General features: G+C 34.9%; 1 protein-coding gene across 5 annotated transcripts in view; it reads left to right on the top strand.

The window, feature by feature from the left end:
- Window positions 1-3939: 3939 nt before the first annotated feature.
- The window catches only part of LOC126979038 (ubiquitin carboxyl-terminal hydrolase 38), a 63457-nt gene continuing 42862 nt past the window's right edge, over window positions 3940-24534 (top strand). Inside the window, exons 1-6 of one of the 5 annotated variants that reach the window (XM_050828213.1) lie at window positions 3940-4044; window positions 4473-4639; window positions 5574-5726; window positions 7306-7523; window positions 8088-8246; window positions 8919-9089. In XM_050828213.1, coding sequence (XP_050684170.1) covers window positions 4495-4639; window positions 5574-5726; window positions 7306-7523; window positions 8088-8246; window positions 8919-9089 — 846 coding nt within the window. In that variant the 5' untranslated portion in view covers window positions 3940-4044; window positions 4473-4494. Of the gene's footprint in view, window positions 4160-4472; window positions 4640-5573; window positions 5727-7305; window positions 7524-8087; window positions 8247-8918; window positions 9090-24534 lie in introns of all 5 variants that reach the window. The other 4 variants (XM_050828211.1, XM_050828210.1, XM_050828212.1 and 1 more) reach the window with 4 other exon arrangements.

Raw genomic sequence — 24534 nt, 5'->3', positions numbered from 1 at the left:
TGCCTCGAGGTAAAGATGTTTTAGAGGTTATAGATGAGAATGGTCTTGTTATTCTGAATAATGGTCAAGCTACCACAATAGGATCTCCATCTTGGCGTCCTAATGCTCTTGACTTGACTTTGGTAACTCCATCTTTGGCTCTTTTATGTAACTGGTCAGTTATTGACAGTCCTCTGGGCAGTAGTTATCATCTCCCTGTAATAATAAAAATGGCAGTAAGTAGTGATAGTATTAGTTTGCAAAACACATTATGTAATAATCTACATTTGCCCACTCACCCTAATTATAAGGAGGTGAATTGGAATATGTATAGTAACTTAGTTGTTTCTTATTTGGATGATGTTAAATTTGACACTTTATCTTCAATAGATGCTTTTAATTCCTTTTGTAATATTTTACTTTCTGCTGCCAAGCAGTCAATCCCTAGCTGTCTGTTTTCCAAAAGTTCTAATAGTAATAATGCTACTAGTTCTTGTTCACAAAAATCTTTTAAATATCCTTGGTCGCCTTGGTGGAATCAGAGGTGTACAGAAGCAGTTTTAAATGCTAAAAATGGTTACATTAATTTTAAAAACAACTCCACTGATGAAAATTATGTGGAGTTTAAGAGATTGCGGGCTTTAAAAAAACTTATCTTAAAAAGTGAAAGAAGAAATAGCTGGATAGGCTTGTGCAATTCATTTAATCGTTGTACTCCTTTGTCTTCAATTTGGAAATACATGCGCAAATTTAACAAAACTTACATTCCTGACAGTGTGTTGAATGATAGTTGGATTCCAGATTTTCTACAAAAGTATACTTCTGACTTTGTATCAAATGAGTTAACTAACTATGTAAATGTTGTTAATGATAGTAATAAATATTTGATAGAGCCTTTTTCTTTACAAGAACTAAAATCCGCTTTATTTACTAGAAGAGATACATCTTTCGGTCTTGATACCATTCCATATATTTTACTCAAAAAACTTAATTGCCACAGTCTCAACATCTTTTTAAATAATCTTAATCGCCTATGGAAGGAGAATACTATTCCTGCAGAATGGAAAACAGACTGTTTAATCCCAGTTTTAAAGCCAGACAAAAATAAAATGTTACCTGACTCTTATAGACCTATAGCTCTCACGTCTTGTGTTGGGAAGATATTTGAGCAGCTTCTAAAACAACGTCTCGAGTTCTTTATAGAACAAAATTGTCTTTTGCCTAATAATCAGTTTGGTTTTCGCAAAGGTCGGTCTTCTAGGGAGAGTATAGCGCAGTTACAGCTTGATGCGCATCAATGTTTAGCAAGTAATCAGTATCTTTTGTCTGTATTTTTTGACATCTCAGGTGCCTTCAATAGTGTAAATATTGCCGTGCTTTGTGACGAGTTATCAATGTTAGGGATACCAGGTAAAATAATAAATTGGATGCAATCCTTTTTGACTGACAGAAAAGTATATGTAAAATTTAATAAACATTTGTATGGACCACGACTCTCTTCTCTAGGTGTTTGTCAGGGGGGAATATTGTCTCCTTTAATTTTTATTATGTACATAAGACGATTGAACCTTATTTTGGGGCCAAATATAGTAAACCTACAGTATGCAGATGACTTAGTCGTCTCTGTATCGGGAGTTGATCTGATTAATTTAGCCGCTACTATTAATAAAGCACTTGTAAATTTATATCAATACTTTTCTTATCTTAATTTAAATGTAAATCCAACCAAATCAAAAGTCTTTGTGATTGGTCGTAAACGCATCATATTGCCTCCCATTTTATACAATGGCATTCCACTGCCTATTTCATGTGACATAAAATTTCTAGGTGTAACATTTACTCCAAAACTGTCTTGGAAAAAATATACAGATAGTGTTATAATTAAAGCGAATAAAGCTTATAATGTATTAAAATCTTTGTGTGCAACGTCGTGGGGAGCGGACCCTAAAATATTGTTAATTTTGTATAAATCGCTTATTCGTAGTCATTTTGAATATGGCTTTCATTGTTTCGCCGCAGACAGCAAAATTGTTAATAGTCTGGATAAAATACAAAATAAATGTATGCGTACAATATTGGGTGCACTTAAAACTAGCCCAATAGCTGCTATGCAAATCGAGGCCAACCTTCCTCCTTTGTGTATTAGATTTAGTTATCTTAAAGAAAGATTTATTTTAAAGCTCTATAGCTTGCCGACGAACAATCTTCTTAAGAATCTTATTGCTTATCAATCGTCTTCATTTCAGAGACAGTTGTTTATCTTGCAGGATTTTTCTTCATTTTTTAAATTTCTACAAGATTTAAATATTCATCGGAATAATGATATACTTCCCTGCCATGCAGGTTCTTTTCGATGTAAATATTCTGCAATTAATGTTGTAATAGATCCAAATTTAACTTCAAAAGAGGAGGTTCATGTATTATTGTCAGAATGGTCTAATTGTAAATTTGTTTATACGGATGGCGCAAAAAACAATAATAATGTTTCTTTTGCAATCTACCTTCCTGAAATTAGGAAGGGTATTGGCTTTAAGATTAATAGATATGCCAGTATTTTTACTGCTGAAGCCGTCGCTATTCTTTTTGCTTTAAAGCATATTAAGAAACAAAATCAACTTAATAAGAAGTGGGTAATAGTTAGTGATAGTATGAGTGTGTTAAAAAGTTTGTCAAATAACAAAATGAGTGCTAACATCAATTACATCATTTTTGCTATAAAGGAATTGTGGTTCGAACTATGTTTAATCGATATTAAAGTGGATTTCGTTTGGGTCCCGTCCCATATAGGAGTAGCAGGAAACGAAAGCGCTGATTTTCTAGCTAGAACTATCATTAATATATCCGATCTATCCCTATATCCTGATTGCAAAGATCTAGACATTAACATACCATTTACAGATATAATAAGTAATCTAAAACAGCGTATGACTCTTCTTTGGGGAAGATATTGGTACAATTGTACAGAAGTTGAAAATAAGGCTCATTTGTATACTTTGTTAGATAATCCCGTTAATAGCACACCCTGGTTTTGTAAGTTTAAAAATAACGCTCACAGAAAGTTCTATACTACAATAACACGAATGCGTATTGGTCACTATCGATTGAATTTTCATCTTCATCGCAAAAAAATTGTCTCCTCTCCTTTTTGTGACCATTGTAATAAGCAACAAGATCAGTCTCTGGATCACATCTTTTTTGATTGTTCGTCCTTTGGCATACAGCGCCTTGTGCTGATGGATGAGCTACTGGAAATATATGGTGCACCCAATATAATCCCGCTCTCAGTAATAGATCTATTAAAGGACACATCAACTTATATGTCCTTGTATAAATTTGTATGTAGTACTGTAAATACATTGTAATTTGTAGATACATACGTTGTAAATTTGTTTATAATTATGTAAATACGTTATAACTCGTACATATACAACTAGTAATAGCATAGCGCAATTCGCGAACTGAACAGATAATGTAAATAGGTAGGTATTATTCTAAAAAGTTATGCAAATTACACTGGATTTGACTTTAAGAAAAGGGGAAAATTATTAGGGACTATATTACTGGATTTGGACTTACTAAAAGGAAAATATGGAAAATATTCTTTAGAGAATTATACATTAACGGAAATGGTAAAATAACTGATGACTTTAAGACTGGATTGGATTTGATGAAAGAAACTACAATAAATATTCGCTATCGAATATACATAATTGGAAAAGGAAAATGGAAATAATGTAAGATGAAATGAGAAAACTGGATTGGACTTTTTGTAAAACAAAATAGTGAAAATAATAAATACCAAAGAAATGAAAATACTAACGACAAGGCAGTAAGGCCCCTGGCTATAGCCTGTTCGAAAGAACGAATTAATATATTAAAAAAAAAAAAAAAAAATTGACGAATGACAGTAATTTTACAGTAAGTCTACGTCTTGTGTCATATTGATACAAGTACTTACTACTCAGTACACCAGTTGATTACTTACCTCTTTAGGTGTATTTTAAGCTACGCAGTATCTGATTGGCGATTACATTGCTTGAATTAAGTACGAGGAAATCAAGAGATGTAATTATAATCTTATAATAGTATGCAAGTATCTATTACATGTATGGAATTATTTTTTATCTTGAGATTTGCTCAAAATTGAACCGATACCATCGCTGATTAATAAAAGACGTAGGTACCTAGGATTGTTACTTGTTAGTGCTGAACATTGAAGTTTGATTACTACAAGCTAACCAGTATTCTTTTGTTAGTGGAATATATTTGCACGAAGATTTTTGTGTTAAAATCAAATTAGATATTTATGTTTAAAATATTTTAATCTGATTTAAATGGTTAGTTAATTTAAACAGGTAACTATGTATATTAATATTCTAAACCCCTAAAATCATTCTACCTAAACTTTTGTATTAAAATTTAGTACCTACATGTCTAAAAGTGTCCTCTATTACTGATATGAATTAATAATAATTATTTTTTATTCATTATAGTTGTAATTAATGGGCGTAAAGAATGGCAGTGAAAAAACATGGTTTGGCAGGCAATTCCTACAAGCAGAACAATATACCTGCACTTTCGCAATATTTCCTTGCCAATGATGAACAGTGTTCTATTGAAGAAATAGTTAAACAATGTCTAGATCTAATTGAATATCTTAGTAAGTACTTACTTCTATATTGTTAGAGTGAATTTATTATTTTAAATGGATACTACATCTTACATCTGAGAATAAGTATTAATATAAGTAGATATAAATGCACTATTACCCACAGAAAGTTTTTATTAAGATAATAACTGGTTTATTTTCTGCAAGTCAACAGATCAGCTGTTAACAGCAGGTAATAACAATAACATTGGCAACAGCAAATTTTAGCTTTACCCATATGACTTCTCTGTAGAACCACACATGGTGTGTGTCTGATTCATCATTTTCATCATCAGCTTATATTTGTTTTGATGCATCATCTGCTTATAATACTGACATTGAACTACTATACAAGTTATGTGATTCAAGCACCATCTTCTTGCTAGTTTTGTGAAAAATTTAATTTGTATATTAAAATATATATACTAGTCATATGATGTGTTCTTCTGAAGAGTTTATAACAGAGTGGATAGCATTTCATCATCAAATTGGGTGAATAGCTTAGAATACATAATATTACAGACATACAAATAAACTTTTTCTGTTTATAGATAATTGATAATATTCTGTTCCGATTTTCATTTATTGTACAAATATTTAAAAAGTTTTTATATTATTTAAATACAAACTGATATGTATTTTTGTATTATAAAAGTAAAATTCTGCACACACAAATTAATGACTTATATGCAATAATTTGATTATATTATTCCAATTTAGGTAAAAATATCTATTTTTTTTTTAAATATAATAAAGCCTATGTTACTCAGTAAAGATGTAGCTTTCTAATGATGAATTTAGAATTTTAAAAATTGATTGAGTTGTTTTTACGTTAAATGGTAACAAAAAAAAATAAAAAATCAAATCATTCCTCTTTACAATATTAGTATAGATTTTCAAGTTATTCTGTATTAGTTTCAAATAAAATATACCTTTATATTTATAGGTCATATACCTGGTACTGAGGAAGAGTTGTGGTCTCTCCTTCGCACAATAGAACAGTTTTACATCCGTATGGTGAACAGATGCAGCACTACTGAGAGAAATGAAATGGTTGCAGCTGTTTTGGACAAGTTTCATTCATACATATCTGATCCAGGTACTTTAACTTTAAATTTTGTTGATGTGGACTACATTGCTTCTTTTAACTACATTGGTAATTGGTTATACCAATTAAAGGGTAACAGGTTAAAGTAAAGGCTGTTTCCACAATTAGACCACTAAGTTGGGTCCATTTTGTATGCAGTGTTGGCCAGTCATTCCAACTAGCCCAGCTCATTCCAGAAGTTCAGAATACTCCTGGGGTGTTCACAGACTTCCTGGGGCAACCTTGTATTTTACTACATTCCATATCTAGTTTGCTATTGGAAAGTATACAAACAGTTTTTAAATTCACAACCAGCTGTTACTTGTCCTATTTTCTTTTTTCACTTTAAAGCCAGTGATTTCTGGTATTGTAATATTTTATTCTGGGGATCAGTAAGACACACAAATGTAGTCATATAAGAGTTAACTGTGGGGCTCAGAAAGGACAAAATTCAATGTTGTCATCTAGTGAGTTCAAGACTTAGGAGTCACGAGCCCCTACTGTAGTAGTAGCTAGTGGCTGTGTTCGGATGAGATCTATGTGAAGCCTGTCTTGGTAGCTAATATAACCCACAACTGCATCATTATTTATTAGACTTTACTCAAACCTAATAAATGAGGCCAGCTTAACCAATATGATGTATGACTTATAAAAATAAACAATTAAAAAAAAAGCATGTGTTGTTCACCTGTAGTAAGGAAGAAAGATGGATACACAAGATTCTGTGTAGACTACAGGGTAATCCACAGCTTCAATAAAAGTGTACGGCAATCTGGACATGTTGCGAGGCATCAATTGGTTCTCGACTGTCAATCTGAAATGCGGCCACTGCTAGTTGGAACTTGGGTTCTTGAGTTTATGAGCATATTCTATTTGTTGTCTTGTCCGAGGTAGCCAAGCCATTGCACACATTGATAAATATTGGGAGGGTGCATTTACTCAATTGAAATTCTTTGTTCAAATCCAGTCCTAGGATACAGATATATACTTTGTGTCAGCTCTTATTCTTTTTGATTCACTATAAGTATAGCTACATATAGCTTGTAGTGACCATTTTCCTGTGAGTTTTCCACTTCCAGAACTGAAAACAACAATGATATGAATAGCACCTCTTATCACACAGAGACAGTACTTACATCAGTTATAATAGTTTGTAACTCGCCAGAACAAAATCAGTATTTATGAATAAATATATATATAAAGAAATATATAATAGTTATTATTTTTATCTCCTTGAATTTATCTCTTAGCAACCCATTGAGACCATTCTCTTCTAGGCTATTTTATTCATAGTTTAAAGTATCAACTCTTTTTTTATCTTTTTTTTTAATTTTATCAAAATTTTAGATTTATTGTAAATAGTCTTTATTATTGTATGTACTTATTGTACTGAAAACTTCTTTTAAGTAACTTGTGTAAAATGATAAATTAATTCTGCTCTAGCTCTCAGACACATGGTCCAATCCTGATAATTATAAAAATATTAATTTTGGAGAGGCATTTGAAACATTGTATGATTATTATTATCATTACCAGCCTAGCAAACACCTTCATTTCATAAATATTAATCGGAACATTTTAATTTTAATAGGAACCAGTGTGAGTCCAGCTACATCCATTGTGTTGGTCATCGTAGATGAGAGTGAGGTTAAAACCCGAATAGAGCAATGGTTCGATCAGCAACAAATGAGTGGCAGTGTAACACCAAGCATACGATCAGCATTATCATGTCTGTTGCATTGGCGTTTGGAATGGCACCGTACACCCACCTTGGAAAATTGGCTTATGTGGTACATAAGGGTTTTAGAGGTTAGTGGTTTTTCTTTTATGATTATGTTCATGATACTTTCCATGATTTTCGAAAGCAAAAAGCTAATGAGAATAGGCCTATAGTTAGTTGGATCGAAGCGACATGGGCTGTCTTCCTTCTTGTTTAGATCTACACCTTTTAAGTATGAGTGTCTGGAAAAGAATGAGCACTTCTGGGGCACTGGGGACAATAGAAGAATTGCCATCCAGCCCGTTTGCTTCTTACTATCAATCAAAGGAAAACTGAGAACAGTTTCATCTGAACTGCTCATCAGAAGTTAAAGAGTCAAGTTAATGGCCAAAAGATGAGCTTCCTGTTTTGACACATTGGCTGTAAGGTGTTATTCCCTATTCACATTGGGGGTTGGGACAACTAGCTGATGTTACTAAGTGTGGTGGCACAGTTTTATTTCCTCATTATCAGTAATTTATAATTCATCAAGCATTTGTTTATATTTAAAACAAATGTCCAATGCACTTACTAGTAATGATCATAAATACTTGTAAATATTTCAATTTGTGTGTACCTATTTTTTGGATCTAAATAAGTTCTTTTTTTTTCAGGAAAAATGTGCTTTTGATATTCTCATTGAGATATCACTAGAAAATATTTCAAAACTATTCCTAACTCTGAGAAATCCTTTACCAAGGCGCCAAATTCAAGATGATGTAATTTTACATGTGTTGGTGTCATTACGTGAATCCCCTGAGGCTTTTAATAGGGTATGTGCACTTTTAATATGATGTATTCAAAAGGTTTTATTATGTATAAAACTTGAAGTTTAATATATACAGATGTCATATTATTTATAAATTAATAATAACAGTTTTCCCCTTAGAAGCTAATCAGCAGCAATTTTAGCTTATCTGTTGAGCAAATGTTTTAAATAGTACATTATGATACAAGGGTGGAGAGTAGATTATTGTAATTATTGTAAATAAGCTGTGATTTACTTGCCCGAGACTAAGTCTAGGGTTTTTAATATCACGAGTTTGTAATAACCTACACACTCGTGTATTACAAGACGTTTTTCGATAAAATTGTAGGAAATATAAAAAACAAATATTTAAAATGAAATTTAAGAGTAAAATTCGAGCAATAATAAAAATTCAGAGAAAATGCTGTTGGGCATGTGTTGAAGATCACTCAGATCATTGACTTCTAAATTTAAAACTTTACGGCAAAAGTAATGGTTGAGCGCGTAAAAGAAAGATGCCTATACCAATAATGAAATTTTCAAATCATATTTATACATCTCATTAATAATCATAATTTAAAAAAAAATATATGTAAATTAATAAATGATACACCCAATTATTGCTATACTGTGTTTTTTAACTACTTACTGTGTGACTGTTAAGCGCTTAAAATAAGCAATCTATTATTATTGTTAGATATCGGGTCATGTGGGTGAAGTTCTTGTCCACCTGGCGGAGGATAGCGGACAGTGGAGCAGGCAATTGTTACAGAACCTGGTCGATATACTCTACAATATGATGAATTGTGCCATGAAAGCATTCAAAGGGGATACCGTGATGACCTTCAAAGAAAAATATGCAGAAGTGGTAAGTGTCAGTCAAATTTACTTTTGTCTTTTATAATCATTGACATTCTATACATATATACGTAAGCTTCGACTGCTATACATTGCTGCATTTACACCAGTTGTTTAAAATATGTCAATAAGTACCTATTATATAAAACATTTATTCAGTTCAGATTTGATTAGGAGAGTGACAGTTGACACAGGGCTAAGGAGAAAAGTGTGCTTACATTATCTTTAAGCACACTTTCCTTTCCACTTTCAGACTGCAAATGATATGCCCTTATATGTGTATAGAATGTCATTGTTTATGTGTATATTTATCTATTGCTCGCTCTTTGGTATTCTACGCTATAAAGACAAAGAAAAATCTAATTACCGAGTGCTAAAGTATTTGAAAAAGTGGAAAAAAAGTAATAGTAGGATAAAACCCATTGGAAAAGGAACAAAATATAACAAAAATGAAAGGAAAAATTAATTAGGTTACTTACGTCGGGACGTGGAAAAGGGTGGGATGTTTAAGGGTAAAAAACTGTTTATCTCAAACTTAAATTGCAAAGTTTAAGGTAATAAAAAGATCTACAATTTTTGTGTTCACCCATTTTACAGATTACATCATCATTTCAGCCAGAAGACGTCCACTGCTGGACTAAGGCCCCCGACAAAGATTGCCATGACGATCGGTCCTGCGTTGCCCTCATCCAACCTACTCCGGCGATCTTGCCCAAGTCGTCGGTCCATCTTGTGGGGGGCCTGGGGTATGTGGTCGCCATTCGAGGACCTTACTGCCCCAACGGCCATCTGTCCGTGGAGCTATGTGCCTTGCCCACTGCCACTTCAGTTTCGCAATTATTTGGCCTATGTCGGTGGTTTTGGTTCTCCTACGGATCTCCTCATTTCTGATTGGATCTCGGATCTTCGGAGTTTCCCAATAGAATGGAGAGGGCTATGCTCGGGCCACGTCTGCGTTCCGTATGTCATCACTGGCAACACACATTGGTTAAAAACCTTCGTCTTTTTTTACGGAGCCTCCCGAACGCTGCCCATCCGACTCGACATTGGATTCGACGAGTTACCTCTTTCCTGAAATTGGACCTGCCTAACTGGATTATTTTTCCAAGGTAAATAACAATTTCGAGAGTACAGTTCCCAACTGTTTCGGGAGTACAGTTCCCAACTGTTTCGACATGGGCATTAGACATGATCTTCGTCTGCCCATGTTGATTTTTCATTTTGAGACTCCTTGGGAAGCTGAATTGAGGGCATCGAGCTTATGGCTTAAGTCTTCCATGGTTTCTGCCATGATTACGATATCGTCTGGAAATTGAAGGTGAGTGATGTATTCGCCGTTGATATTGATGCCCAGCCCGTTCCAGTCCAGAAGCTTAAACATCTTCTATTCCAGCGGTGAACAGCTTCGGCGATATAACATCACCTTGTCTGACTCCCCGCTGCAGTCGGATATGCTTCGAGAACTGATCCTGGAGACGTATTGACACGTTGGCGTTACCATACAAACACTTAAACGCTTCGATATATCGATAATCAATGTGGCACCTCTGAAGAGACTGAAGCACCGCCCAGATCTCGATCGAATCAAAGGCTTTCTCATAGTCCACGAACACCAAGCATAGTGGCTGGATATACACCTCCGTCTTCTGTATAACCTGCCTCAGCGTATGTATGTGGTATATGGTACTAAAGCCATTTCCGGCTTGTTCGGGCGGTTGGCAGTCGTCGAATCTGCACAAGAGACGATTCTTGATAACCCTAGAAAACAGCTTATATACATGGCTCAGTGTGATGGGCCTATAGTTCTTCAAAAGCGTTTTATCGCCCTTTTTGAAGAATAGCACCAGTATACCTCTGTGCCATGCTAGCGGCGTTGTGCCATCAAGGATGACAGAACTGAATAACTTCTGAAGGATCTTCAGCACAGGAGTACCACCAGCTCTCAGAAGCTCGGCTGTAATTCCATCATCACCCGGCGCGTTGGATTTAAGATGTTTTAGTTTTTAACAGAACTTATATAGATTACAATAATACACTGGCCTGCAAAAGTAAGTATCACACTTTTCAAATTATTTTTTATTTTTCTTAACTGTAGAAGGTAGAGATTTAAGATTAAAAACGTTTTGTTGCAAATTTTATAGGCTTTAATTCTTAGAAACTAAAAATATACATTAGTAACATTTTTAACTTCAAAAAGATAAAACAATGAAAATAGACATTTTTAGTTTAGTGTAAAAAAATTCAACTAAAATGTATTACATGTTATTAAATTTTTAATAACTGGTATTGCCTCCTCGAGCTCTGATTACAGCTTCGAGCCGGTTTGGCATACTGAACACTAGGTTTCGGAGCCGATGTTGGGGAATATTCTCCCATTCTTCTACCAGGGCCTGCTTTAGTGCCCTGAGGATAGAGTAGATGGTAGTAGAGTAGGTGGTGGTCTGCGATTTCTGACTAGCCTCCCAAGCTCATCGCAGGCGTGTTCAATCGGGTTGAGATCAGGAGTTTTTGATGGCCAAGCCATCACGCTGGTACCGACCTCCTGAATATACTCTTGTACGATATGAGCCGTGTGTGGCCGGGCATTATCATGCATCAGCATCGATCCATCACCCATATTTGCTAAATACGGCCCTGCATACTCATTGAGAATCTCTTGAGCATATCTTTGCCCAGTGAGGGTGCCATTTTCTATGGCTACTAGCTCTGTGCGACCTTCTGAAGATATGCCAGCCCATACATGTACACTGCCTCCGCCGTATTGGACTCTTTCTGAGATGCAGGCTTGAAGGTATCGCTCACCAAGTCGCCTGTAAACACTTCGCCTTCCATCAGAAGTGTAAAGGGAGAATCGAGACTCATCTGCAAACAAAATTCTTGACCATTCTTCTTCACCCCACTGTATGTGTTCACGGGCGTATCGCAGTCTCGCTACTCGATGCTGTCTCTCGAGTTTTGGCCCACTCACTGGTCTTCGAGGTTTCAAATTTGCTTCAGCAAGTCTTCTTCTCACTCTACTGTCCCTAATATAGTCCCTCCGGGTCTGAAGTAGCTGTTGCTGGACTTCAACTGCATTTTGGTGGCGATTTCTTAACACAGTGGAAATAATATAACGATCTTCTCGGGCACTGGTACACCTGGGTCTGCCATTACAAGGTCTCCTCAGATGGTGTCCAGTCTCTTCGTACCTTCGCTTTACCTTCTGGACCGTTTGTACCGTCACACCCACCATTCTTGCAGTGCGACGAATACTGATGCCTAGTTCCAGAAAAGCCATGATTCTAGCATATTCTTCAACTGAAAGTGGCATGATAAATAAATGTTATGTGCTTTTTAGCATAATTTTTTAAAACAAGACCCTTCGATCTTGAAAAAAAATTAAAACAGAAAGAAAAATGTGAATGGTAAAATTGTAATTCGGAAACGTCCACTTTGAAAAAGGAATGGTTTTGTTTTTGAAGTTTTTTTTCAGACAATTTTTAAAAGAAGGAACGAACGAAAAGAACCGACTATAAAGTTTTTATGTACAAAATTAAATTCTCTTTGGAGTCCTTTTTATTTCGAAAGTGTATCTCGTGAACTTATAACGTTATCCCAATTTTAAAAGTGTGATACTTACTTTTGAAGGCCAGTGTAATTACAATTAATATATCTATTTATAAATGTAAAATGGATAATGATTCAGTGTTATATTATCTTTTTTTTTTTCATTTATAAATAGATTTCATTAATAGTAATCCATATTTTTGCTGCTACGAAATAACAGGTATGAATTCTCTATGAAATGCCTTTTGATAGGCTTAAATTTTCCGAACATTTATCATAGTAATGTATATATTTTTTTCACACCATCAAAAAGTTGAGATTTCAAAGAACAAAAACCCACCGACGTTTTTAAAAAAGGTAATATTTTGACGGGAGAATATTTGATTGAAAATTAGGGTTCTTTTTCGATATTTGAGTCAAAATAAGGTGAAAAATAAATTACAGTGTATTAGGGGATATCAAAAGGTAACATTTCGCCAAATTTCTTGAAAATAATGTTTTGTAAAAGATAAAAAGCGAAAAGCATTTTTGAATTTATCATATAAGTTTCGAGGTTATGTGAAAAAAAAGTTAACACAAAGGTTGTAGATCTTTTTATTACTTACAACTTGGCGATTTAACATTTTTCCATAGGACTTGTAGTTTCGCCGGAAATCAATATAAACAGTTTTTTTACTCTTAAAAACCCCCTCCCCCCCTTTTCCACTTCCCGACCCCAGATCGCCCGTAATTTATTTTTCCTTTAATTTTTGTTCTATTCTCTTCCTTTTCCAATGGTTTTCGTCCTATTATTTTTTTTGGTTTCTAAAATTATCGACCCTGGTCTATTACTGAAGGTTGCGAATGTACCTAATCTTATCATTAATAATTGTTACGAAGGAAAAGATCCTTTTTTCTTTATAAATAAGTTTAATTTATGAATAGGGGTCTTACTCAAAATTGTCTTCATTTGATCTTAAGACAATCCTTTAAATGTTGAGGCCAGTTATTATCAATTGAAACACGCTGTGAAAAATTCTTCGGGGCTCCCTAACTAACCATCATCGCGCTTAGAGCGTGTCTTACTCTTTAAAAACTGACCAAAATAATTATTTAGCTCAGCACAATTTCAGCTGTCAAATGACTACAAAAACTAAATCAATGATTATACTAAGCTTACACTCAGCTAAGTAGAGTCTGAGAAAAGCCTAAGTACGCTCTATAGATATAAGCCTTAATGACGAAAAGTATTTACTTCTGATGAAGTTAGAAGCGTTTGAAGCCAACCACGCTTATGTGGATCGAGCTTTATGATCGCCTGCAGAGTCTTGCTGTTGGTTATGGAACATGTTGAGATATTTGAGTATGAATGATATCGTATCTTGATAATCCTGTGCTCATCATTTGACACCTTCTTCATAAAACGGAAATGACACTTATAAATGACAAAAAAATTTAATTATTGTTGGCAGTCCTTGATACTCGTAGCTAACACCCCACCAAATCCTCATTGAAGTCGGATAATGCCCACGTTGTACTGTGCTAATTCTTCTGCACGTGCTTCTTTGCACAGGAAGGAATTTGTCGTTAAGCAGTAATATGCAAGCATTATTGTGTTTCGTTGTGAAGGGTGCTGCAGTTCGGCTTATGAGACTTATTAACGAGACATATGTAATTGCGATACTGAACATTAAGGATCAATCAGAAATCCTGTGCCACACTTCACAGTAATGAGTTGGACGTAATAAAGTACCTAGTCAAGAAATTAATTTCATAGTGCCAGCCTATAAGCCTATATTTTTTAAATATCAGTTATATAATCACCAATGCGACTATAGTAAACTTCAGGTCCTAAGCCATCTCTTGAAATACGCGATGTAGCTTATCTAAAATGGTACGCAGCGGTCGTCAAACGATTGAATATTTGAAGCAGGAAAAAGTAGAAATTCTTGACCATCCTCCATACAGTCCTGAGCTAAGCCCTAACAATTTCTTTACATTTCCTAAAATTAAGAAAAGTCTTCGTGGTCAAAGGTTTAAGTCCGGTGAAGAAGCAGTCGACGCTTTCAATACAGCCATTTTGAACACCCCCACTTTAGAGTGGAATAAATGTTATAATAACTGGTTTGAGCGAATGAAAAAGTGTATTAACCTACGTGGTGAATACTTTGAAAAACAATAAAAAGTACAATAAGGTTTTAGTTGTGTCTATTTCTTCAAACGACAAAACTTAAAAGGTATGCCTCGTACAGCCAATTCTTTGGCGTTCATTTTGTTCTAAGGTCTTGACATGTCAAGTCTAATAAAAATAGTTTGAAAGGCCGGGGCAAATTCTTTTATTTATAACTAAGAAATACTTATACCAAATTATCACGCCGCAGCTAAGTCTTATTTCGTCTATCTATTTAACCTACGAGTATCTTGTATAACAATGATAGGTTTCATATTCAAACCTAATATTTGTTATTGTTTTCTTTTTGTAACATTTTTTCTGGCTAGACTAAGTAGGTTGTAGCATCAAGAGATTACTTTCTATTGCGATTTGCGCAAGTACCACATATTTTAATTAAATACTTTATGAAAGATTATATGTGTGTAATTTATAGTGGATATTATTGAGTTTTAACATTAAATGATAAAATAAACACTATCCGTCTTATTCATAATGAGTTAGCGGAGATTTAAAACATAGCTAATATACGCTTGTTAAAAAATGGTATTCCTAATCGCATATAAGAGCTAAACCGCTCATTATCTCTTCGATAAAGCTGACGTGACTTATAGTAGCTAGGACCCTTCTATAAACCTATTTTAAAGACTCGAACGCAAAAAAACATGGCCGACATCGATCAGTTGTTCGTTTGTTTCGTAAACGCGTCCAATAGCTTCCCGCTCAAAGTTGTTGGATATCCGTCATAGATTGACAACCAACAGACTTCAAAACATTGATTTTTGAAGTTTGAAATTATTTTGACATCGACTTTTGACAACTGACAAACCATTGACAATGAAAAGGTGTCTGTTTTCATTGACAGTTCCTCATTAAATTAGCTAAAATCATGTTTTTTTTGTACGAAATGGCAACATTGCTTACTATAGAGACGTATTATTTATGGGAGATTTATCTAACGACTATAAATAAGGAATTTTATCGAAAGTTTGATAGGCTTAAAACACGTTTTAACTAATATAGCTTTATACCTTCGAAGAGCGTTTCATTATGAATAAGGCAGTATTTGTTTACCCTGAAGTCAACCTTGACCATGTTGATTATAAATCAAAAATGATATTAATTAATGTGAATGTTTTATTAATGAATTCGGTTATAATTGCATTCTATGCTTCTCACAGCAGCTACTTTTGAGGATATTTGTGCTGAAACCGTTCAAGATCTTCTAGTCTAGAGCATTTAAAGGCTGGCAAAATATATCCTGACCTCTGGTATCACTTATGTCAATGGACGGCTTATTTGTTTACTTTCCATCATGTTCATTTGTCCATTTGCATTTTTTCAAACGGACGGGTTTGAACTGGTGCTGCTTGTGGTGCCAGGTTGACCTGTTATACTTTATAAATCATTGTATTTGTTGGATGCGATTTCTAAGTATATATTTTTTTATTTATGGAGAAGGAGGACGGACGAGCGTACGGGTCACCTGGTGTTAAGTGATCACCGCCGCCTATATTTAAGGAAAGTTTACGCGCTTTTTTTGAAGGTACCCATGACCGGGACGATACCCGGAAACATCGCACAAGGAAGTTCATTCCACAGCTTTGTAGTACGTGGAAGAAAGCTCCTGGAAAACCGCCTGTGAAGGACACCACATATGCAGATGGTGGGGACGATATACTAATTTGTGGGATGTCGTGCGAAAGTGGAATTCGGAGGCAGGAATCAGGTGAAACAGCTCTTCGGAACAAAACCGTGATAAATGCGGTAGAAAACACACAATGAAGCGACTCTACGCAATGCCAAGTGATCCAGCCAGCTGTTCACAGAGCACTGGGTTCCCGACAATTCGAACTGATCTGCGTTGCACGTGGTCAAATGGATCGAGCTGATACTGGGGTGCATCAGACCAGAGATGACAGATATGTGGCCGGACTTGCGCTATGTAGAGCGCTAGACTGAGGGCCGGCTTGAAGTATTTTGCCGTGCTCTATTAATGACGCCCAGCTTCTTCGAAGCCAATTTGGCTTTGCTCTCCAGATGACCACGGACTTGGCAATCGCTCGAATTTTCGAGACCCAGTATTCCGATACAAGGCGAGGCTTTAACAACAGCGCGGTTATACGACAAATGGGTTTTTATTGTGGTAAACGCGCAAACTTGAGTTTTCTGGGGTTTAAATTGGACAAGGTTCAGTTTACCTCATTCCGCGACCTTCTCAAGAGAGAACTCGATAGTAGACACAAGTTTCTTCCGGCTCTGGTCGACGATTTCCCTAAAGAGACCTGCATGGCCCGCGTATACGGCATCACCAGTGCTGTCTCGCCTAACTGAGCACAGCAGACTTTTTTCAAGCCTTCTCTTCCAAGTGACCACGAAACTGAACGTCACTCAAAAGATGCCCAGTATGACAATACCGGCTGTGGTATCTAGGAAACTATTCTGAAATCGAGGATATACGAATCTGTATGTAATTCGTGTGAACGTACTACTTGACTACTAAATCAATGGTACGTAAAGCACATCACGAACAGAAATTCGATTCATTTCGTTATAAGTACAAAGATTTCCTCGTTCTTAAAAAGCAATATATTTTTCTTTTTCTCTATTTTTATTCAAAACGTTTATTCAATTGTAGTTCAAATAAAACCAAACTATTATTTTCATATGATCATTGTATGGGCAGATATGTCAACGTTACGAAGTATAAATTATTCTTATTTTATTCGTAGGCATTTTGCGTATGTCTAGTTTGTTTGTAGGCTCAACGTTTCCCGCGTTTATTTGCAGCTGCCTGACATTCGGAAACTTCACAATAATCATTGTTTTGACAGGTGTCAGCGATATCACTAGATGAAAATACAATACAGAGACAAAGCTTCTTAAGAGAAATTTCGATACAGTGTTACGCGTCCTAGCAACTAATTTATAAGGAATTACCTCGTAAGGTGACAATCATCACTGCACAAACAGATCGTAAAAAAATATGATTAGATATCAAAACTAAATTTACATACAAAATTTCGCGAACGTGCTACATACCGTTGAAGAGTCAGATTATGTTTAATATCATTGCATTCTCACCGAAGTTATGTAGGTGTACAAAATTTTAGCTGAATCAGATAACGGGAAGTCATATAAGCGTTTCTTTCAAAATTTTAACTTAATCAATTATTTACATAGTTATATACCAACTAACCGACAAGCAAGTATTAAGTAAAACCTTGCAATAATAATAAAATGGTGAAGACATACCGTGATGTAATCGCTTTCCATACACACAAGGATCATACAAATATAAATATTATCAAATATTTATTTACCAATTATAGACCATGGTATAGTCAACAATATGGTCAACATTTTTATCTTTTCTCATGTTATTTATGTATATAGTACAGTATTCCACCATATTAATAATATTATAATATCACTATGTTAAAATATTCAAGCTTTCAATTAATAAAACAATACGTGTGTCGCAGTAACTCTTGTCAAAGTTTCGTCGCGTACTCAACAAGAACAAGCGGCCAGTGGAAGCGCACACATGCCCCGGATTATTGTAGAAGTGCAACCGTTTCGCGTGGTTGTATGAATATCGTTAGTCTCTGTACCTTTTTTTACTCATGTGGCGCTATAGTCGTTATAATGCTATTTTCTGTTTAGTTGTAAGCATTTTGCATATTCTTGTTTTATTCTCAAGTATAACTTTATACCACGTTTATTTGTATGGCCGTAAGTTTTTGACTGTTAATTTATCTTTGTACCCTACTAATATTTCAATGTGGGGGTCCACTTGTAATTTAAATTCAACTGTAATATATGTCCCATATGAAACAGGGTGTCAGTAGATCCCACTGAGTTTCACTGCAATCCGTTGATACAAACGCTCGCATTTTTGACATTAGGTGCAAAAAATCCACTTGTTTATATAAGAGGGGGCAAACGTGCATGAACTCTCGTGCTGGAACGTCACCCACCCCCTCAATTTAAAAGAATTATTGATATTTTTTTAACTGGCTTTTCAACTCTGGGTTCTAGACTTTTAGTCTTAAAATTATTATTGATGCAGCTGTCTAGTCTATTACTATTTCTTACGTTTTATTTCACTGCTTTTCATTTACAGTTGATAGTTTTGTAGCCTCTCGCCGCCATACCAGCGCTCATGTAGTTACGTTATTTTCTTGAAAACGGTGCATTACCTTGTAATAAGAGTGGTGGTAGCATTATAATCGTGGACTAAAGCTCTATCAACTACAATATTTTTTTCCTCCTAATTCATGGTACAGGATACTAAGTCCAACCTTAGTTATATATAATTGCCATTAGCTTGAATGTCATTAGGAACTGATAATTCCCATTAATTTTCCATTGAATACTAAACGTACTATCTAAATGTTTGAAGTCAGTACTTGCTTGTTGGCTGATACGGCAACTGAGTAAGGTAAGTAACAATCAATCCACAACATATAAAAACAATAAGTAGTGCGGAAAATTAGTCATCGTTACGAGGGACAAAAATATAACAATTCAAAGAAACTGTATATAGAGACGACCTCCAACTTTACTCTCAATACACAGTTAATGCCCTTAACCTTGCAATTAATAGTATAAACGATGATCTAAACGTGATTAAAAACTGGAGCCGTAGTTATGGGCTTAATATTAATCCTAAGAAAAGCCAAGCAGTCATTATCGGTGATAGTTTCTCAATTTCCATGATTGACTGGTCTAATACATCTAAAATAACCTTTGATCGTATCGGTATACCTTTCTGCAAGGAAGTTAAGAGTTTAGGCTTATATCTCGACGAGAGGTTGTCATGGTCTACCCATATTAAGGAAACCAGTGGAAAGTTTTATAGTGCAGCACATTCACTAAAACGTCTTACAAAATTTTTACCCATACCAACAAAAAATTATGTTAGCTCAAGCCCTTCTCCTTCCCATTCTTGACTATGCGGACGTTACTTTTATACTAATCTCAAGCAAGGTCAACTTTACAAACTTGAACGCCTCCAAAATTTTGCCATTAGGTTTATTTTTGGTCTACGTAAATATGACCACATCTCCGATTATCGTATGAAGCTCAAGTGGCTGCCAATCCACCTTCGCCGGAATACGCATATCCTTCATATGCTGTTCCATATTATATTCCATCCTTTGTCTCCATCATATCTAAAAGAACGTCTTAACTTTACTAAATCTATGAGATCTGCCAACAACCTCATCTTACACTGTCATCCCCATAATACTTCATTTTACGAGAAGTCTTGCTGTAACTGCAGTGAAGTTGTGGAATAGTTTACCACTCTATATTAAGCGTGCTCAAAACTTAAATTCTTTCAAATTAATGCTTTCCAAACACTATTTCACAAGCATATCAGACGTTATGTAACTGTCAGTCCGTATAATACTATTATCAATTTGAAGTTATTGTATTTATATGTATAGTATTTAGTAGAATTGTTTTGTATTTATTTTTGTATAATTATAGGTATGTAATATTATTCTAATTATTAAATAACTTTAACTAAGTAAAGGAATATTTACAGACGTTATTTTCATGATACCTGTTATAATTACTTATTATATCCTGTACTGTTTTTTGGGTTGTCTGGAAGAGATCGCTTCAAGCGATAAGACCGCCCATTGCGTACCTATGACTGTAATTAGCTTAAGATCTATTTTATTATATAAATTTTAATTTTAATTCTGTATGGTATGTAATAAAGTGTCTATCTATCTATCTATACAGGTTGTTCCAAAGTTATGGGACATGAAGGGAAAGTACCTTAAACATCGTAAATAGGGTATTTTACTGAAAGAAGACTATGTTATTTTTAAAAGTTAGTAATTCTGCATTCAAAGATTTTCTAAAAATTAATTGCCTCGTCTGGGTCTCGAACCGACTTGAATGTATAAAAAAAACACCCCTACTTTTATGATGCCAATCGAAAGAATGGCTAAAAACAAACAACTCTTCTTAAGTAACATAGTATTTTAAAAGAAAGGAGCAACGTAAAATGTTTGAGTCAAATTTCAAGAAAGTTATTTATTGCCGACGACGACGCGACATTCCATAGATAGCATTGATTATTCGTAAATTACTACCCACTTCATAATTAAAATACTTTATAGCATAGTTTTTTTTAAGTTTAAAAGCGATACGAGAATGTGGGCGAGTTACAAACAGAATTGTTCCATATCATATCGAGTATTCACCATAAAATGATGAGAAAATACAAAGGCAGCGGACTCATTAAAAGATTGGCGATTTGCGTAAGACAGGAGGGATCACATTTTGAGCATTTAATTAATTAATTTACAAAAAAATACCCACTTAATTGTCTACTTTCTCATATCTAGATATCATAAAATTAGGGGTGTTTTTTACATTTAAGTCGGTTCGATTCCCAGACGAGGCAAGTAATTTTTAGAAAATCTTTGAATGCAGAATTACTAACTTTTAAAAATAACATATAGTCTTCTTTCAGTAAAATACCCTATCTACGATATTTAAGGTACTTTCCCTTCATGTCCCATAACTTTGGGACAGCCTGTATACAGGGTTAAAGGAACAGTCATCCCGGTTCAGGTCATTTCCGATGGATTTGTATATGAAAGGCTCCGTCTGATGACAATTCTAATAAGTCCATACAAATGGTTCTTTAGGAGTTCCGATGTCTACCTTTCAGCTTTACTAACAGCTCAGTTCGATGGTGGTAGTTTCATTACTTTTAAATTTGTAACGTTACAGTCGCTTCACTATCCTGTCGCCGCACGTGAATGTTGACTTTTAAAACGTTCCTATGTCCACTTGTGGTCTTCATCATCAGTTCCACTTCACTATATAGTACAAGAATGATGTTTTCATGTGTAGAAATGCTTGTTTAGTTGTTGAAAAAACCAAAAAGCTATATGTTTACTTATAATTTTTGAGGAATTCTCTCAAGTTTTCATTGATTCCATCAACAGATTTGTTTTTTTTACAATGGGAACAATTGGGCAGTATACCCTCTCAAATAAAAAACAACAAAATCATCCATGTTCATTGTTGTTCAACAAACAACAACAAAATTAACAAAGATAAAATTATAATAGAATTGAGAATCTCTTCTTTTTGAAGTCGGCTGAAAGAACAGTATACTTTCAAGGCGTCTCTACCAAAATAATTCAAACTTTTCTATCGGCATAGCACTAACGTTACCTGATCTAATAAAATACCATAAAATAATTACAGTATCTAAAGCGGGATTAAAATTGTTAATTATTTTACACCAATATCGACTTTACCTGACATTGGGATCTTTGATGCTCTCATATAACTCATATTTCAGTTTTAAAATTTATCATACAGAAATAAATGTGAATAAAGGACGTTCTAAATTCAGTCGTCGGTCTCTTGTAGATTCAGGTGCTCTTCAATCAAACTGATATAAATAGTGCCCAATATCATATATACATTGCAAGTCTCCGTTGACTTTTGCGAAAGCTTTTGATGTATGTGGTGCATTGTATGCTGTAACGTCATCAGTCATGCGATAATTGATAAATGATTTCCAACTGTATGAATAACTTTTTTTATTGTTTTACTAGCAGTTGCAGGCGACTTCGTCCGCGCATAATTTCTTTCCTATGAGGTTATTTTCCTGCTGGAAGGGCAATCAAACTTATCGACAAAAATCCTACCGCTAGTAAAAACCACACTTCATTCTTAACAGGTCGCAATTTACATTTTATTTTTAAATAATACCAAATGGGAACAAAGAGTTGACAGTTCTATTTGTTACCCAACTTCTCCGTAAACAAAATTTTAATTTACATATTGGTATAAGCCTCAACGTAGGTAGGTACAAATGGTCGTGAAAGAAAAAATACAATACAACGTTTTAATAACCTTGATACTTGAAAATTGGGAACAGGATCTCTTGATAAATCCCATACACTGGTTGGCTCTATTAGCGATGTTTTCGATGTGTTTATCATATGAAAGCTTAGAGTCGTGAATTACGCCTAAATCGCGTATCTCGCTTACAATTTTGAGTGGATGACCATTAAGCGAGTATTGAAATTTAATAAAATTAGGCTTACGGGTAAGGGTTCAGGTCTAATTTGTTGATGCTATAGTATTCTTCAAACCTGTGCATGTCTTGTTCTAATGAAAGTCATCAACGTCACGAATTTGTTTAAATATTTTTATATCATCTGCATATAGTAGAAATGGAATGTTGAAAACAAGCAGCGATATCGTTAGTGAAGAGATTAAACAGCCAACAAGGATCCTTGAGGGACTCCAGAGGGCACAAAGTTCCATTCTGATGAGTATCCGTTGAGAACCACAGCCTGCGATCTATTCTCAATATACGAGGTAAACTACCTATATGGGTTACCATGGATTCCGGGAGAAAAAAATCCGATGGTATCAATGGACTCCTAAGGATAAAGACTGTTTCCCCTTGGTTGACGCCAATAAAAATGCTGGCTTCGATCACATGTTTATGCAAGGTCTTGACCTGAAGTCTGGTTCCATTGCAAAGTGTTTGAGGGTTTAGAATGCGCATTTAAATAATTGGAGCGCCAACTTTGAGAGGATGTAAGGTGGTATTCCAGGTAGCTCAAGAGTGTGAAGAAACGCTACAGGATAATGCACAGCATCATCGAACTCCAATACAGTGTCTAAAGATTCATATTTTATTTGAACTAACTAAAAAATTACTAATACTGGTGGCTGAGTTGTTACTTGGAGAAAGAATAGCTCTTTCTCTCAGCCATGCAGCGCAATTTACTCCAAATTGAACGATATTGGGGTAGATTCTGTCCGTTAAGCTAGTCGGATCTCTCACAACATGACCAAGATTACTGGGAATGTTTATTTTACATCCCTCCTCCAAAATATTTCTATCACCAATGTCTAGCAACAATTGGAGAACGAATAGTCTTTGAATAGAATGAATAGACACCCATATTTACTTTTAAGGACAAAATATTAACTTTAGGCCATAGAACTCATCACTTGGAAAGCCTTCACTTCATCTGCACGTGTCCCTCGTGAGACAACAGGCACCGTCTGTCTGAAGTCACCAGCTAATAGTACCGTGACTCGCCCATAAGTCGGTTACAATTCCTTATATCTTGGAGAGACCTATTTAGAGCTTCAATGCCATTCTTACGGGTCAAAGTACACTCATACCATTCAATTATTTTGGCTTCTCGAAGCTCTTGTGCCGTCTTGCTTCCATCAATCAATCGCTCTTCTAAATGACTAAGTATAACAATTTACAAAAGGCTCAGGTGTCGAAGGTACTTTAACTATCATAGGTACATATACAAAAAATACCACTACGGCCAAACTTCATAAGACTTTCATCCAACATTTCAAACCCAATTTTCACCCCCTTAGGAGGGTTTTCGTAAAATCTCTTCTTAGCTTAGATACCTACTCCCTAAAAAGACCTACCAAATTTTAATTTGACAATAATAAAAACGTTTCCATACAAAATTTCATCTCCTAAACTACTAATAAGGGAAGATTTTCTAAAATAACGTATTGGTACAGATTTTCATTATTTATAGCGAGAAACCTAAATTGCGATTTTTACGTCTCTAACTTCAAAAACTCAGGACTTTAATACAACCTTCCAACCCCCATTTCACCCCGTTTGGGGTGGGGGATTTTCATAGCATACTTTTTTCTTGCACTTGCCCCCTATAAAGAAACTTCATTTCTAACCTCCCCTTTGGGGAGGAGATTCTCAAAT

This window comes from Leptidea sinapis, chromosome Z (assembly GCF_905404315.1).
Source record: "Leptidea sinapis chromosome Z, ilLepSina1.1, whole genome shotgun sequence".
Lineage (NCBI taxonomy): Eukaryota > Metazoa > Arthropoda > Insecta > Lepidoptera > Pieridae > Leptidea > Leptidea sinapis.
Note: the sequence above shows the minus strand (reverse complement) of the source record. Positions and strands in the feature narration are given on the sequence as shown.